Source organism: Lissotriton vulgaris, chromosome 3_1 (genome assembly GCF_964263255.1).
Source record: "Lissotriton vulgaris chromosome 3_1, aLisVul1.2, whole genome shotgun sequence".
Lineage (NCBI taxonomy): Eukaryota > Metazoa > Chordata > Amphibia > Caudata > Salamandridae > Lissotriton > Lissotriton vulgaris.
This window is the reverse complement of record NC_141689.1, coordinates 46,868,699-46,882,119: the sequence shown is the minus strand read 5'-3', so window position 1 is coordinate 46,882,119 and position 13,421 is coordinate 46,868,699. Positions and strand designations below refer to the sequence as shown.

Here is a 13,421-nt window from a genome sequence, read left to right as displayed (position 1 = left end):
AATACAAAACAATGGGGCATATTATCAAGGGGGTTTATCTCCGCTATTTTGGCTTTAAAAGCCAAGAAAGCGGAGATAAAATTATCTCCCTATTACCTAGCTGTCGCTTACACCAGTTAGCGACAGCTAGTAGGAGATAGCGACCATCTTGGGCCCCACTTTGCATGTCAGTGATATTTATCACTAATGACATGCAAAGTGGGCGTGCCAAGATGTTAGAGACTAAAAACAGTCGCTAACATCGCTATCTCCTATTACCAACTTTTGGAGATATTCGCGCTAAGCGCGAATATCTCCAAAAGCTAACACCTGCCCTGAGCAGTTCTTAGCCATGTTATCCAATGGGAGGTGGATAACATGGCTAAGAGCATTAGCTCGGTAATGCATGAATATCGCTGAATTTCAGCGATATTCATGCATTGCGGCGATTTTTATCGCATTTGCGATAAACCTTGGTACTACCAAGGTTTATTTGCAGTAAAAATCGCCGCAGCTAAGCGGTAAATTTTTATCTCTAACCAAGCAATAGCGATAATTAAACCAAGCAATAGCGATAATTATCGCTATTGCTTGGCAATATGCCCCAATGTTTTATCATGTAAAGAAAGCACGAGAATGTTTATGTCACTCAAATAATTGTTTCTCCCGTTTGTTTATACCTACAGTACACAGAAAAAGTCCTGTCCGTTCTGTTTGTATGAGTGTTTGGAACAACGGTGACTGAGTAATAGGAATTTCATAAGGATTCTGTGGAATCCGGGGATCTGAACTGGTCCTGAGGAATGCCGCATGATCATAAGTTGGCGGAAAATAAAAGGTGGCTGAAACATGAAGACAACAGTAGATGCTCGACTAATAGTACTTGGAAGGCATCATCCTTTAGTGTTAATCTTGTACCATGGACCCATATTAAAGAAGTTGAGTCTAAAGTACTATGTAGACACCTACTAAAACACCTCCAATATCCATAGTGCTCCCTCGAGGGTTGAAGTCGTAAGCACACCCCAATACAGTTCATACCGGGGAGAACTCTATGATGGAGCATGCCACTGTATGACTCAGTGTGTGAGAGTTCTTATAAACAAATATATTTTATTTTATTTTCGGAGTTGATTTAGGGAGCTTCAAGTGTGATAACCAGTGGGTTAATTTCTGCTTTGATTATCATGCAGCTACTGGGAACCTGAATCAGCCCACGCTCTTCTAATCCCTGCAAAGCTTTAGCATGACTAAACAGTAATCAACAAGTCAGGAGACAGTACTGAGATTCGTACAAATCAAATCATTGGCACTACTGTATTGTTCTTAGTCAATGCTAATATCAGGTTTTTCACCTATTATCAGGAATCCCACTTATTTAATGTTTTCTTTTAAGCAAACTCTGGTCCTTGCACTACACATATTTGACCCAACAGTTTCTTTTTGTTATATATATTGTTTATTTTTTTTATTATTTTATAAAAACCTAGTAGTAGACTTTTAAAGAAAGTTGAGCAATATATACTTACAAAAAATAGCCAAGACAATGCTCAGAATCAGCAGGAGGAGACTCAGGATACCTAACAAAACTGTGGAGTGGATCCACACAGAGGATCTACCTAGAGAAAGAAATACATAAAAAAAGAATTAGCAGAAGAAACTACAGTACCTTCATTCCATAGCAGCCTAGTGATGGTCAATATTACGACACCCTTTGCGAGTAAAAATGGATATTTAGGCTGTTCTCTGACCCAGTACAATACAGACAGTGGAAGTCTCCATTCTAGGCCATGTGTTGGAATAACCCATGTTAGACTTTGGCGTCTCTGGTTGGCACAGGTATGCACTTGTGACAAACAGGGACCCTCTCCTCTAGTTAGGGTAAGAGAACTACTCCTTTAGAAATAACCCTTGCGCACCCTCTAGGTAGTGTGGCGCGAGCAGACAAGGCTAATCTTCAGGGCGATAGTTAGTTAAGCATTTATGATCACATACAGGAAATCCACTGACCCACCACAAACGGACACCAGTCGTACGATTGTATCAAAAATACGTAGACTTTATGTAAAAATATATGCAGAATTATCACAAGACCATATAACGTTTAGCGAATGAAGGCCACCAGATTTAAATAGGCAATTGTTCTTAAGTGTTCTTGGTCAGCAAGGTACGATGACAGGGAAAACAAACGTTGCGGACCCTGGATCCAATGCGAACTCGTGATAGAGTTCCAATGTACCTTGCGATGAGTGTCCGAGGTGTTTCAGGCGCGGCTACTGGTGAGGGCGGACCCTGGACGAGGCCAACAGTTCTCCAAAGGATCTATCCGGCTCAGAGCCCCCTCGAGGTGCAGGCGGGTGAGCGGGACGGTGTGGAGGGTTGTGGCGATCCAGGATCTGATGCAGCTCACGGGGCGAGGCGCCGTTCAGGCCTGTGGGGCGTACTACTTCTTAGCACACCAGTTCGTACCTGTGGATCTGTGTGGGGCATCACGTTCTCGGGCAGACGGGTGCAGCACCGGGCCTTCGGTACCAGAGTACGGAAGACCTTCTTGAGGTGCGGCACGGCCTTGGTATGCAGGAGGGCAAAGCGAGACATTCGGGTACGTTAGGACGTACGGACCGTCCGAGGCTATCAGATGCGCTCCGTGCAGATTCCGGCGAGAGAAGATGAGAGGCGCACAGCGTGCTCCGTAACAGCGAGGTGACAGGAGAGCGGGCAGCCCGGCACTGAAGCGGAGAGCGATTCAAGCTTGAGCGGGGCTCTCTGCGGTGGGGCGACCAGGCTCCAAGCTGTCACGACCTTGGAGGGCAAAGGCACCCGAGTCACAACTCTGGTGAGGGAATAAGAGCTAAAGGCCCAACAGCAAACGGGCACAGGCAAAATAGAACCCAATGGTTCTGGGGTTCCGTTCAGGGGGCAAGCTCCTGATCAAGCCCTTGGAGATAGTTTCAGGCACAAGTCTTCAAAGTCGTTTCTGGTCTTTTCCTCTCCGTCCTCAGCCAGGCACCACTGCAGGATTCCTTCTCCTCAGCTTCTCTTGGTCCTTCTAGTCGGGCAGAGGTTCGTCGTGGTCAAACTAGATCTAATTTCTTAGGAGCAGGGCTTCTACCTTTATACTCCTTTTCTTTTGTCTTGGCAGGCCAGGGGGCCTGAGCCTGGTTCAACCCGGTTTTGGAGTACTCTGTTGACAGGACGCTGCCGTCTTCTTTCAGGGTGCAGGGCAGGGACATCAGACGCTGCGCAGGAGGTGGAGCCAGCATTGTGGTGGTGGAGCACAACCCTATTCAGAGTCAAGGACTACTCCGCCCACCCATCCTGGTGTAAGCACTCTATTCACCACCTGGTCACCCCAACTGTCCCTGGGAATTCCCCAGCCCTGTCACTCACACAAACCCAGACAGCAGATACACATCCTGGCAGAGGCGGGCTGAAATAGTCAGGCGAGCAAATGCTAACTTTCTAAAAGTAGCAGTTGCAAACAAAGGATATTAAAATAAACCTTGCTAAAGAAAGTATTTTATTATTCTGAGTTCAGGGATACCGAACTTGACATGCTACCGTGTTCCCTGAGCCGGCCGGGACTATAGCGTGTAACAGTTCCAGCCGCTCACCTTGGCCTTGGAGAACAGGCAGCCCTTCAATAGTGAAGAACGAAAAAGGCGGTAATTCACTACTAGGATATAGCACATACATCAGGGCTTGTCCTACCTTACTCTTACAATGCACCCTGCCCGTGAGCCTACCATAGGGGTCGACTGATATGAAGGTTAGGAAAAGTTTAGGGACTGGCAAGTGTGGGCACTTGCACAGTCAGCGTGACAGTATCAGACTGTACGCAGGGTCTGCAATGGCGGACCCAAGACATCTTTTACGAGGCCGCTTCGGTGGGTGACGCAACCAGCGCTGCAGGCCCACTAGCGGCATTTGTATCTACAAGCCCCGGCACTCCTGGTGCACGTTACTGGGGACTGACAGTAAACCAAATAAGCCAATCATGGAAATCAAATACGGATACTCTTTACATAGGGAGCACTTGCACTGCGGCACGGGTTGTCCATGGCGCAGTGCCCTGAGCATCAAACACCAGCAAAAACATCTAAGGCACATCAGCAAAAAGTGGAAGGGAGACTCACGCCAAGGTGCCAGGTCTAACACGTGTCCCCTCCAGCTGAAAGGTGAGGAGAACTACCCTTCCCCAGGGAGTTCCTCATCACTAAGGCGGAAAAACCTGGACAGACCGTCAGCATTGGCGTGGTCTATGCCAGGGTGGTGTTCCACCGTAAAGTCCATACCGTGTAGGAAGATGGACCACCTCAACAGTTTCCTCATCTGCACCAACCATCTGAGGGGCCTGTGGTCTGTCTGAACTCAGAAGTGAGACCCAAATAAGTAGGGTCTTAGCTTCTTCAAGGCCCAGACCACAGCAAAAGCTTCTCTCTCAATCGCACTCCACCTACGCTCCCGTGGAAGTAACCACCGACTGATGAAGGCTACAGGGTGGTCCCCACCCTTCTCAGTCATTTGTGAAAGAACAACACCTACCCCATGCTCTGAAGCATCTGTCTGCACTAGGAACTCTCTGGAGAAATCAGGAGCCAGGAGCACGGGCGCCGTGCACATGGCCGCTTTCAGGGTGTCGAATGCTTCCTGACAGGCGTCAGTCCAGATCACTTTCCGGGGCTGCTTCTTCGAAGTCAGCTCCGTCTAGGGGGCAACGATGCTGCCATACCCTTTGACAACCCTCCTGTAGTACCCAGTGAGTCGGAGGAAGGCCCTCACCTCCGTTTGGGTCTTGGGGGGTTCCCAATTCAGGATGGTCTCAATCTTGGGTTGAAGGGGTGCCACCTGGCCGCTCCCAGCCTGGTGTCCCAAGTACACCACGGAACCCTGCCCGATCTGACATTTGCTTGCCTTGATCATGAGGCCTGCCTGGTGCAGTGCAGACAACACTTCCCATAGGTGTCGCAAGTGTTCCCAGCGTTGCAGCCTTCGGGACCAAGACCACTGGGCTGGCCCAAGGACTGCTGGAGGACTCAATCACCCCAAGAGCAAACATCTTCGAAACTTCCTCCTTGATGCAGGCTCTTACCCTGTCAGTCACGCGGTAAGCCTTGTGCTACACCAGCAAACTGTCTCCCGTGTCCACATCATGGACGCACCAATCTGGGACACCGGGAACCAGGGAGAACAGATCAGGAAACTGCCCCATTAGCTGGCGGCAGTCACTCTGTTGTTCAGGGGTCAGGGAGGATGAGAGGTTAACTCCATCCACTGACCCGTCTTTCTCAGAGGCTACCAAGAGGTCCGGAAGAGGTTCGGTCTCCTCCTCCATTCCGTCATCGGTTGCCAAGAGCATGCCCACTTCGGACCTCTCCAAGTGGGGCTTAAGGCGGTTAACATGTAGGACACTCAAAGGGTTCCTAGGAGTTTGCAAGTTCACCAGGTAGGTGATAGGACTCTTGCGCTCCACAACCTCAAATGGACTGGTCCACTTATCCTGAAGTGCACACGGCTCCACTGGGGCCAAGACCCACACCTTTTGTCTAGGTTGAAGCTCTACCAGAGTGGCATTCTGGTCGTACCACCGCTTCATCTCTTCCTGGCTGGCTTCCAGATTTGCCTCAGCAAGTTGTCTGAATCGCCTTGTCTGGTTTCGGATGGCCAGCATGTACCTGTATACATTCTGGGGAGGTTTCCAGGGAGATTGCTCCCAGCCTTCCTTTACCAGGCTCAGAGGTCCTCGGATCCAGTGACCGTACAAAAGCTCGAAGGGACTGAACCCGAGCGACTTCTGTGGCACCTCTCGGTATGCAGAGAGTAGGCATGGCAAGAGGACGTCCCACTTACGCCTCATTGGTCCTTCTAGGCCCATGATCTTGCCTTTCAGGGTTCGGTTGAATTTCTGAACCAACCCGTTTCCTTGGGGGTGGTAAGGGGTGGTTAAATTGTAGGTTGCACCACACTCTTGCCAAAGGGACTTCATATATTTCGATATGAAATTGGTGCCCCGGTCAGACACCACCTCTAGAGGGAATCCCACTTGTGAGAAAATTCCCACCAGCGCTCGTCCCACCATGGGGGCCATCACTGTCCTCAGAGGGATGGCTTCCGGGTACCGGGTGGCATGGTCCACCAAGACCAGGATGAACCTGTTGCCCATGGCTGTCTTGGGGTCCAGAGGCCCCACAATGTAAATTCCCACTCGCTGGAATGGGGTACTGACGACGGGGAATGGTTGGCGGGGAGCCTTGTTCTTCCCTCCACACTTACCACTTGCCTGGCAAGTTTGGCAAGTCCTACAGTGTGCATCCGAACTTCTGTGCATTTGGGGCCAATAGAAGTGGGTAACAAGCCTGTCATAGGTCTTGTCCATCCCCAAATGTCCTGCTAACGGTACATAGTGAGCCAGCCCCAGTAGGAAGGCTCTGAACTTCTGGGGTACCACCAGCACACGGGCTGACCCAGGTTCAGCAGCCTTAGGCTCTGAATACAGGAGATCGTTCTCCCAGTAGATCAAGTGTTTTCCGGACTGAACATCATTGGCCTGGTCTGCAGCCTGCTGCCGCATACCCGCGAGAGAAGGGCACTCCCTCTGCTCATTGCAGAATTCCTCCCTGGAGGGACCTCCTTCTTGCTGCCAATGGGTCAGCTCAGGCAGGTCTCCCAGTTCGGCAATCTGTTCCCCGGTAGACTCCAGGGCATCCCCCGTTGAGGTCTGCTTCCTCCTGTGCCGTGGGAACAGTGGGGGCCGGCTGTCCGCGCCCCCTGCGCCTTCTCCCTAAGGCCGGTTCCTGGGCCTCTCCTTCAGGCTCCAGGACTCTTTCAACACCCCTACTTGCTGCCATGGACCTGGTAGCCACGCATGCCCAGTCGGGTAGACCCACCATCCACAGATGAGTCGTTTTCTCCGCCTTTCTCGAAGGGGAGTTCTCCAAATCGTTCCCTAGCAGACAATCTACAGGCATGAAGTGGAAGGTAGACTCACGCTAAGGTGCCAGGTCTAACAACCCTCAATGCAGAATAACACAGAGAAACATGAAGGGATCTATTATGCGAAGAATTGAGTGCTTTTGAAATTGATGTAGTCCTTTAAAGCAATGTCTCTTTTGTACTGGAACAATACAACTCAGGCTCACTGTGTTAATTCTTTTGCTTTAATGGCATAGTTTTACAATGCACAATTACCAAGACCATAGTGAAGAATTTGTCATGTCAGCATTCTGCCCTTATTTTCTGTTCATGGTTGAATAAAATACTCATTACTTAGAGCCGCTGCTCTGCCCATGGCGACCCGGAAGTGCCCCAACCAGAAACCGGAAGCAGGAAGCCGCAGGAGCCTACCACGCGCTCCTGCGTGTGCCGAGGGAAACCCCGTGCTGTAGGGAGAAGTGCTGGGGGAGTATGGGAGGACGGGAGACTACCCCACCTCCCTGGACATCCCGGTGCAGCGAGTGAGGGCCCCTGATTGCCGTGGGGGCCCAGCAGTGAGAGGAGAGTGGCTGACAGAGCAGGTGGGGCTCCGGTGTTGAAGGAGATACCCGCGCTGCTTGAAGAGGGAGACCAGCAGTGTTTCCCATCCCGGCAGCCGCCAGCGAGGTCCCGGTGAGTGGGAGAGCCCTGCAGGAGTACAGAAGCGCCGGCAAGTGGAAGCCGGCTGGGGGTGTAGAGTGAGGTCGCACACCCCGCCGGTGCCTCTCCCCCGAGCAGCCCCACTTGGCAGCGGGCTGCTCCTCCATTAAGCCCCACATTGAAGGCAGTGCCCTTTTGCTTGTTGATCAGCCCCGGGAGGCAGCGGGCCGCTCCAACATCATTTTGGGGCATTTCTTCAGAGCCCATGAGGCTGCAACGATGGGGGCATTTGTTTCGTGCCTGAGAGAGGCATAGTAGTATTTGGAGCCCACGAGGGCTCTGGGGGCCATTGTTCTTTGAGTCTCCGAGCGGGACTCCCACATAATTTAGGGGGTAGTTTTGGTGGTAGAGCGGCCCCGGCTGGCAGCGGGCCGCTCCCCCTACGCGAGGACATTCGTTTATTTAGAGCCACAAGGCTCCTGCGGCCCCAGTTGTTTCTTCAGAGCCCATGAGGCTCCAGGGCACATAGTTCTCTCAAGCCCACGAGGCTCCCACATTGGTCTTGGGCCCCATTGTTTACTCAGAGCCCAGAAGGAGAGCCAGGAGGCACGCTGGTGCCAGGCTCAGGTCCTACAGCTGCCCAGCACTTAGTGGGCAGCTGCTAAGTTTAGGCCCCTTGCATCCTTCTCTTTGGCTGCCTGCGCAGCATGCCCTGACATTTTGGACACAGGGCGTTCCAGCCCCTGAGAGGCCAGTTGGCCTGGGGAACAGTTCATGTGTTGTGCCCTTGCGTGGGGTACATGTTTTTGGCCCTATGTGATCTTTGCGCAATTTGTGATTACCTGCCTAATCTGTAATGTCTTCTTACCTACACCTCTGAATGTGTCTTCATGCATCATGTGTAAAGCTTCTGGCCTATATCCCTAAATGTATTTTTATGCTTAGGTGGTTGTTTTACCTAGTATAGTTATACTAGTGAGTACATGGTTCCCTGCGTGATATTTTCCTAAGGTGGTTAGGGTTGCGTAGGTGGTACTTACCTTTTACCAGTGATTACTGGTTGTGTGATACATTTGCTATTTGGTGCTGTAGTTATTGTATGTGCTATGCTCTAAGTGTTATTCCTACAAAGTGCTAATTCTACCAAGTGCTAGTTCTAAAAGTGCTTATTCCTGACAGTGATCCTTGTGGCCCAGTCCCATGTACATAATCTCCGATAAATTCTGCCTGTGCCTATGGCACATTGTAAAGTGTGTGTTTATTATCTAATGTGTTTGGTATAATACAAAGGCTATTTTTATATATAACCTTGTGTGGAGTTTCCTTTGTGGTGGGCCTTGGGTGTTGTTGCTGGGTGCGTGCGCAAATACTTAACCTACATTGCCTCCGGGATAAGCCTTACTGCTCGTTTCACGGTACCTAGAGGGTGAGCAGGGGTTATCTTTGGCGTGTTACTCCCTTGCCCTGACTAGAGTGGTGGTTTATGCCTGGCATTGGCGCAAGCTTTAGCCAACCGTAAATCGCCATTTCTAACAGCCCTTCTCCACCGTCTTTCCATATTCTTACATTTAGTTTTCTCAACTTTTAACTTGTCTGAGAACCAAGGGGCAGGGGGACAGTGATTATTTACCTTCTTAAAGGAGGGGGGAAGGAAGATATCAGTGGCTTTTTTAATCCAATTTTGAAACGTCACTAGATCAAAAGCAAACATATTTTAAAAAATTGGGGAGTTGTTACAGAGGAATTTATTCAAATTAACAATGTCCAACTTTTTCCAGTTCCTAGTTAGTTTTAGAGCACCACAAGTCGCCACATGCGAGTTCTCAGGAATCCCTAGCCTAAAACTAACCAAAAAGTGGTCAGACCAGCACAGTGGAGTAGCTGTGGAACATTTAATATTGGATAGATTAGAAAAATAGGATCTAATAGGTGACCAGCTTTGTGAGTAGGACCAGAATTGTAAAGCAAGATATTTATTGCTGCCAAGTATGAGATGAAGGTATTACTAGTAGTACAGGGGGGATCCCCCAAATGGAGATTAAGATCTCCCAGAATAGAAAAATTCACCGAGATAAGAAGGAAGGGAGTGACTAGATCCGGGAAGGTTATGGCCCAAGGGCCAGATTGCCCAGGGGGCGATAAACCAATATCCCTGAAAAAGTAAAGTGTGGGGTTAGTCAATTTAAACACTGCAGCTTCACAACCATTGATCAGTAAGCCATCAAACTTACAACTATATACAATTTTATAGATGATGGCGATCCCTCCACCTGTTTCATATAGCATAGTTAGGTGACAGAGCTATGGCTATATCCGGGCCAGAGCTAGTATTGAGCCATGTCTCTGTAAGAAAGATAGTGTCAGGCTGTTTATCAATTAAAAAATCAAAGACATCAGCCTGGTGTTTAGGAAGTGAGCGGCAATTGATGTTGAAGAAGGAGAATTTGTTAGTAAGTGGCGTCATACTTTTAGTGTGCAGATGGACTTGCTATTTGAAAGGAGTATTGGGTGTTAAAACATTGGGTGCCCTACATAATCCTTTGTGCACTGTAAAGTTACATCCCAGACAGGAATCAGTAGCTTCCTTAGTATTGAGTAGCTTACAATCTAAGGGTGAATCAATGAGGTAGTCTGTTTAGAAGAATAAGTTATAATTTCCCTATTTAATGAAGCTTGGGTTGTGGCCTGGGTCCCGGCCAGGTGCGGGCAGTCACAGACGGGCTTGCCTTTGGGGCGCCTTCGGCACACCGCCGGCGCGCCCGCTGCACGCACGTGTCATAGGCTTGTTTTGTACAGCCCGGTTTGGGTAGGGACCGGATAAACTAGACCGTCCCTTTCCCAAAATGGCGGTAGCGTATGGCCCAAACCGGAAGTGAGTCGCTAGCAGTTGCCCCGAGACCACCCTCCACTCAAACAGTCCACTAATTACTGCGGTGGACCGGGGGGTCTCAAGGTGAAAAGCGCTATTTACACGGTGAGCAAAAAGTTCATAATACAATGTGCAATATATACAGAACCAGAAACAAAGTGACCCAGGTTAAAAATAATTCAATCAAGTCAAAAATTCAGGCCCAAAGCGAGAATCAGGATTTCCTTAGTAATTCTTTCTAATTAAAAAGTAGCAGCAGTAAAAGTTCACTTAGACTAAAGCCATTCTTAGGATAGGTTTAGTTCAGAAACCGTGTAAAGCAGCTTGTTTTTCCAGAACAAAATGTTATAGGTATTGATTAAATGAAAAAGAACCACACAAGGTATTTATAGGAATATGTATGTATTATAAGACACTCACTAACACATACATATATTTCCTACCCGGAGATTTACACAATGCACACAATACTTTACAATAGAAACATGTAAGTAGAGCAGAATACACAGTGGTCCCCAGGGGAGGACCAAACCATATACTAAATTACTGGTATGAAAACTATGCCTTGAGTCAAGGATACACTCAGAGGATGTAGAAGTGCCAAGGACTCAAGGAACCACACAAGGTGAGTGACTAGGAAACCCACGGAGATCGTGTGCTGAGGAAGACTGGTGCTGGAGCCTGGGGCCATGGGCAGTTGGAAGGAGGAACCCCCTGACTGTCCAAGAAACCTGAATTGCGTCAGGAGGGGAGTCAGGGACCAAGGAGCCAAAGCCTGGGCCTCTACGCAAGGACCAAAGAGGCCCAGGAGGAGAGCCAGGTACAAGGCTGGCGAAGGAAGCCAGTGAAGACCGCTTCTCGCTGAGTTCACCCTCCTTGAGACCAGGATGGTGAAAGACATTGCTCCCAGTGGCTTGGGTGCGCCACCAGGAGCCAGTAGAGGCCAAAATTGAGCAAATTGGCTCCCTGGGGGCCGAGATACGCCCCCAGAAGTTAGGCGACCTTCAACCTCATAAGGGACCGACGACGGAGCTTGTGGGGCTCCTCTGCCGGTCCAAGATGTACCCCCAAGGTGAGTCAGGTCCCAGTGAAAGGGCCCAGGAACCCAACTCTGGCCCGATGCTAGGAAGCCAAGTTGGGGAGCGTGAAGCTAGCCTTTGGGGCCTGGCACCCCAACTCCGGGACCCTGCGTAGTGAAGGCGGCCGTGGGAGTGCCGTTTCACTCCCTCACAGCGGCGGGAAGGCATGTGGGGGTGCACTCCATGTGTGAGAATCATGCAAGTATCATGCTGTGTGGGCTTAAATCGTCTGATCTGGCCTCTCACGTGGTAGTCGCTGAACTGCGCAATATCAATATGGCGCTCAGTAGCCATCACAGTGCCAAGAGTTGTTGAGTCACAATGTTACTGCTCTATCTGCCATAATAACATGAAGTAAACTTAGTAAACTTAAAGCCTGCAACAGGAAGTGACCCACTGCGCCCCCGCTTGGGTTAACTCCTTGAGTCGGTGCCTAAGAGGTCTGAGCAGTGGATGAACCTGGCTCTTTGTGAGATCTTATGTGAGAGCTTCTTGTGATTTCACCAGGACTACAGGCTGTCTTTAATAATGCTTGAGAGGTAACTGAGGCCATGTGGTGTCACTTGCACTGATGACGTCAGACGTCAAAGGACGTGTTATGTTATGTTATGTTATGTTACGTGCATTTTTGAGCGCACAGCTGCCCCAGCAAAGGGGCGTCCCGGCGCTGTATCTGAAAAGGTAACATAACCAACAGACAAAAAAAGGACAATTAATAAGGCAGAGGAAAAAGATAAGTTTTTACAGCTTTCCTAAAAGCAAGGAGGGCTTCCAAAGAGCGAATATGGGCAGGGAGAGTATTCCACAGTTTGGCGGCTAACACCCTGAACCAGCGGCCGCCTAATCTGCATTTTTGGAAACGTGGAACAAGTGCCAAATTTTGGCCAGCAGAGCGAAGGTTTCGTGAAGGGGTGTACAGGGTCAAAAGATGCCGGAGAATGGCGGGGGTGTCAGTTTTCAAGATTTTAAACGCAAAACAGAGGCTTTTAAACTCTATGCGTCTGACTACCGGTAACCAATGCAATTTGCAGATTGTGCTGCGGGCAGAACAGAAGCGCGGCAGACCCACCAGGGCTCGCGCTGCCGCATTCTGTACCCGCTGGAGTCACCGGACCTCCGCCTGGTTGGCGCCTAAAAACAATGAGCTGGCGTAGTCTAGTCTTGATAATACGCTCGCTTGAATCACCATCTGGCGAGTCGGGGCATCAAAAAATTTGAGGATTGACCTTAAACCTCGTAAGATGCCAAAGCACATAGATGCCACCTTCTTAGTGTGGAACGCGAAGGTTAGTTTGGAGTCCAACCAGACGCCCACATTTTTTAATTCAGAGACCGGTTTAGGGGGGGGTCCCAGCTCCAAGGGCCACCAGTTCGCACCCCACAGATCAGGATGTTTTCCCAATACCATCACCTCAGTTTTGAGGGCGTTGAGCTGTAAGCAGTTGAGCGTCAGCCAACTAGCAACAGCCCTCAAACCATCCGCAAAGTTCGAAGCCGTCTGGTTGGAGTCCCCATTAAGGGCCACCGCCAACTGGGTATCATCGGCGTACGATACCATTGTGAGACCCCAGCTCTTCGCGACTTCCGCCAACGGTTGGACGTAAAGATTGAAGAGCGTGGGGCTCAATGCCGAACCCTGAGGGACTCCTTGGGTGATGGCATGAGGCTTAGATCTGAATGGTGGCACTACCACCTGAAAAGATCGTTCCGAGAGGAACGACCGGAACCAGTCAAGCGCCCTGCCCGAGATGCCAGCCTCACCTAGCCTACGGATAAGAATGGTGTGGGATACAGTGTCGAAGGCGGCACTGAGGTCCAAAAGGACCAGTGCCGCCGTTTGACCTGCATCTAGTACAGAGTGTGATGTCACTTCCGTGTTTTGGGGAAATTCCAGACTCCAGTCCAGCAGGGGACTTCCCTGC

General features: G+C 49.9%; 1 protein-coding gene across 1 annotated transcript in view; it reads right to left on the bottom strand.

The window, feature by feature from the left end:
* The window catches only part of LOC147725912 (uncharacterized), a 240,452-nt gene that overhangs the window by 165,663 nt on the left and 61,368 nt on the right, over positions 1-13,421 (bottom strand). Inside the window, exon 2 of the mRNA XM_086962830.1 lies at positions 1,509-1,598. Coding sequence (XP_086818956.1) covers positions 1,509-1,598 — 90 coding nt within the window. The remainder of the gene's footprint in view (positions 1-1,508; positions 1,599-13,421) is intronic.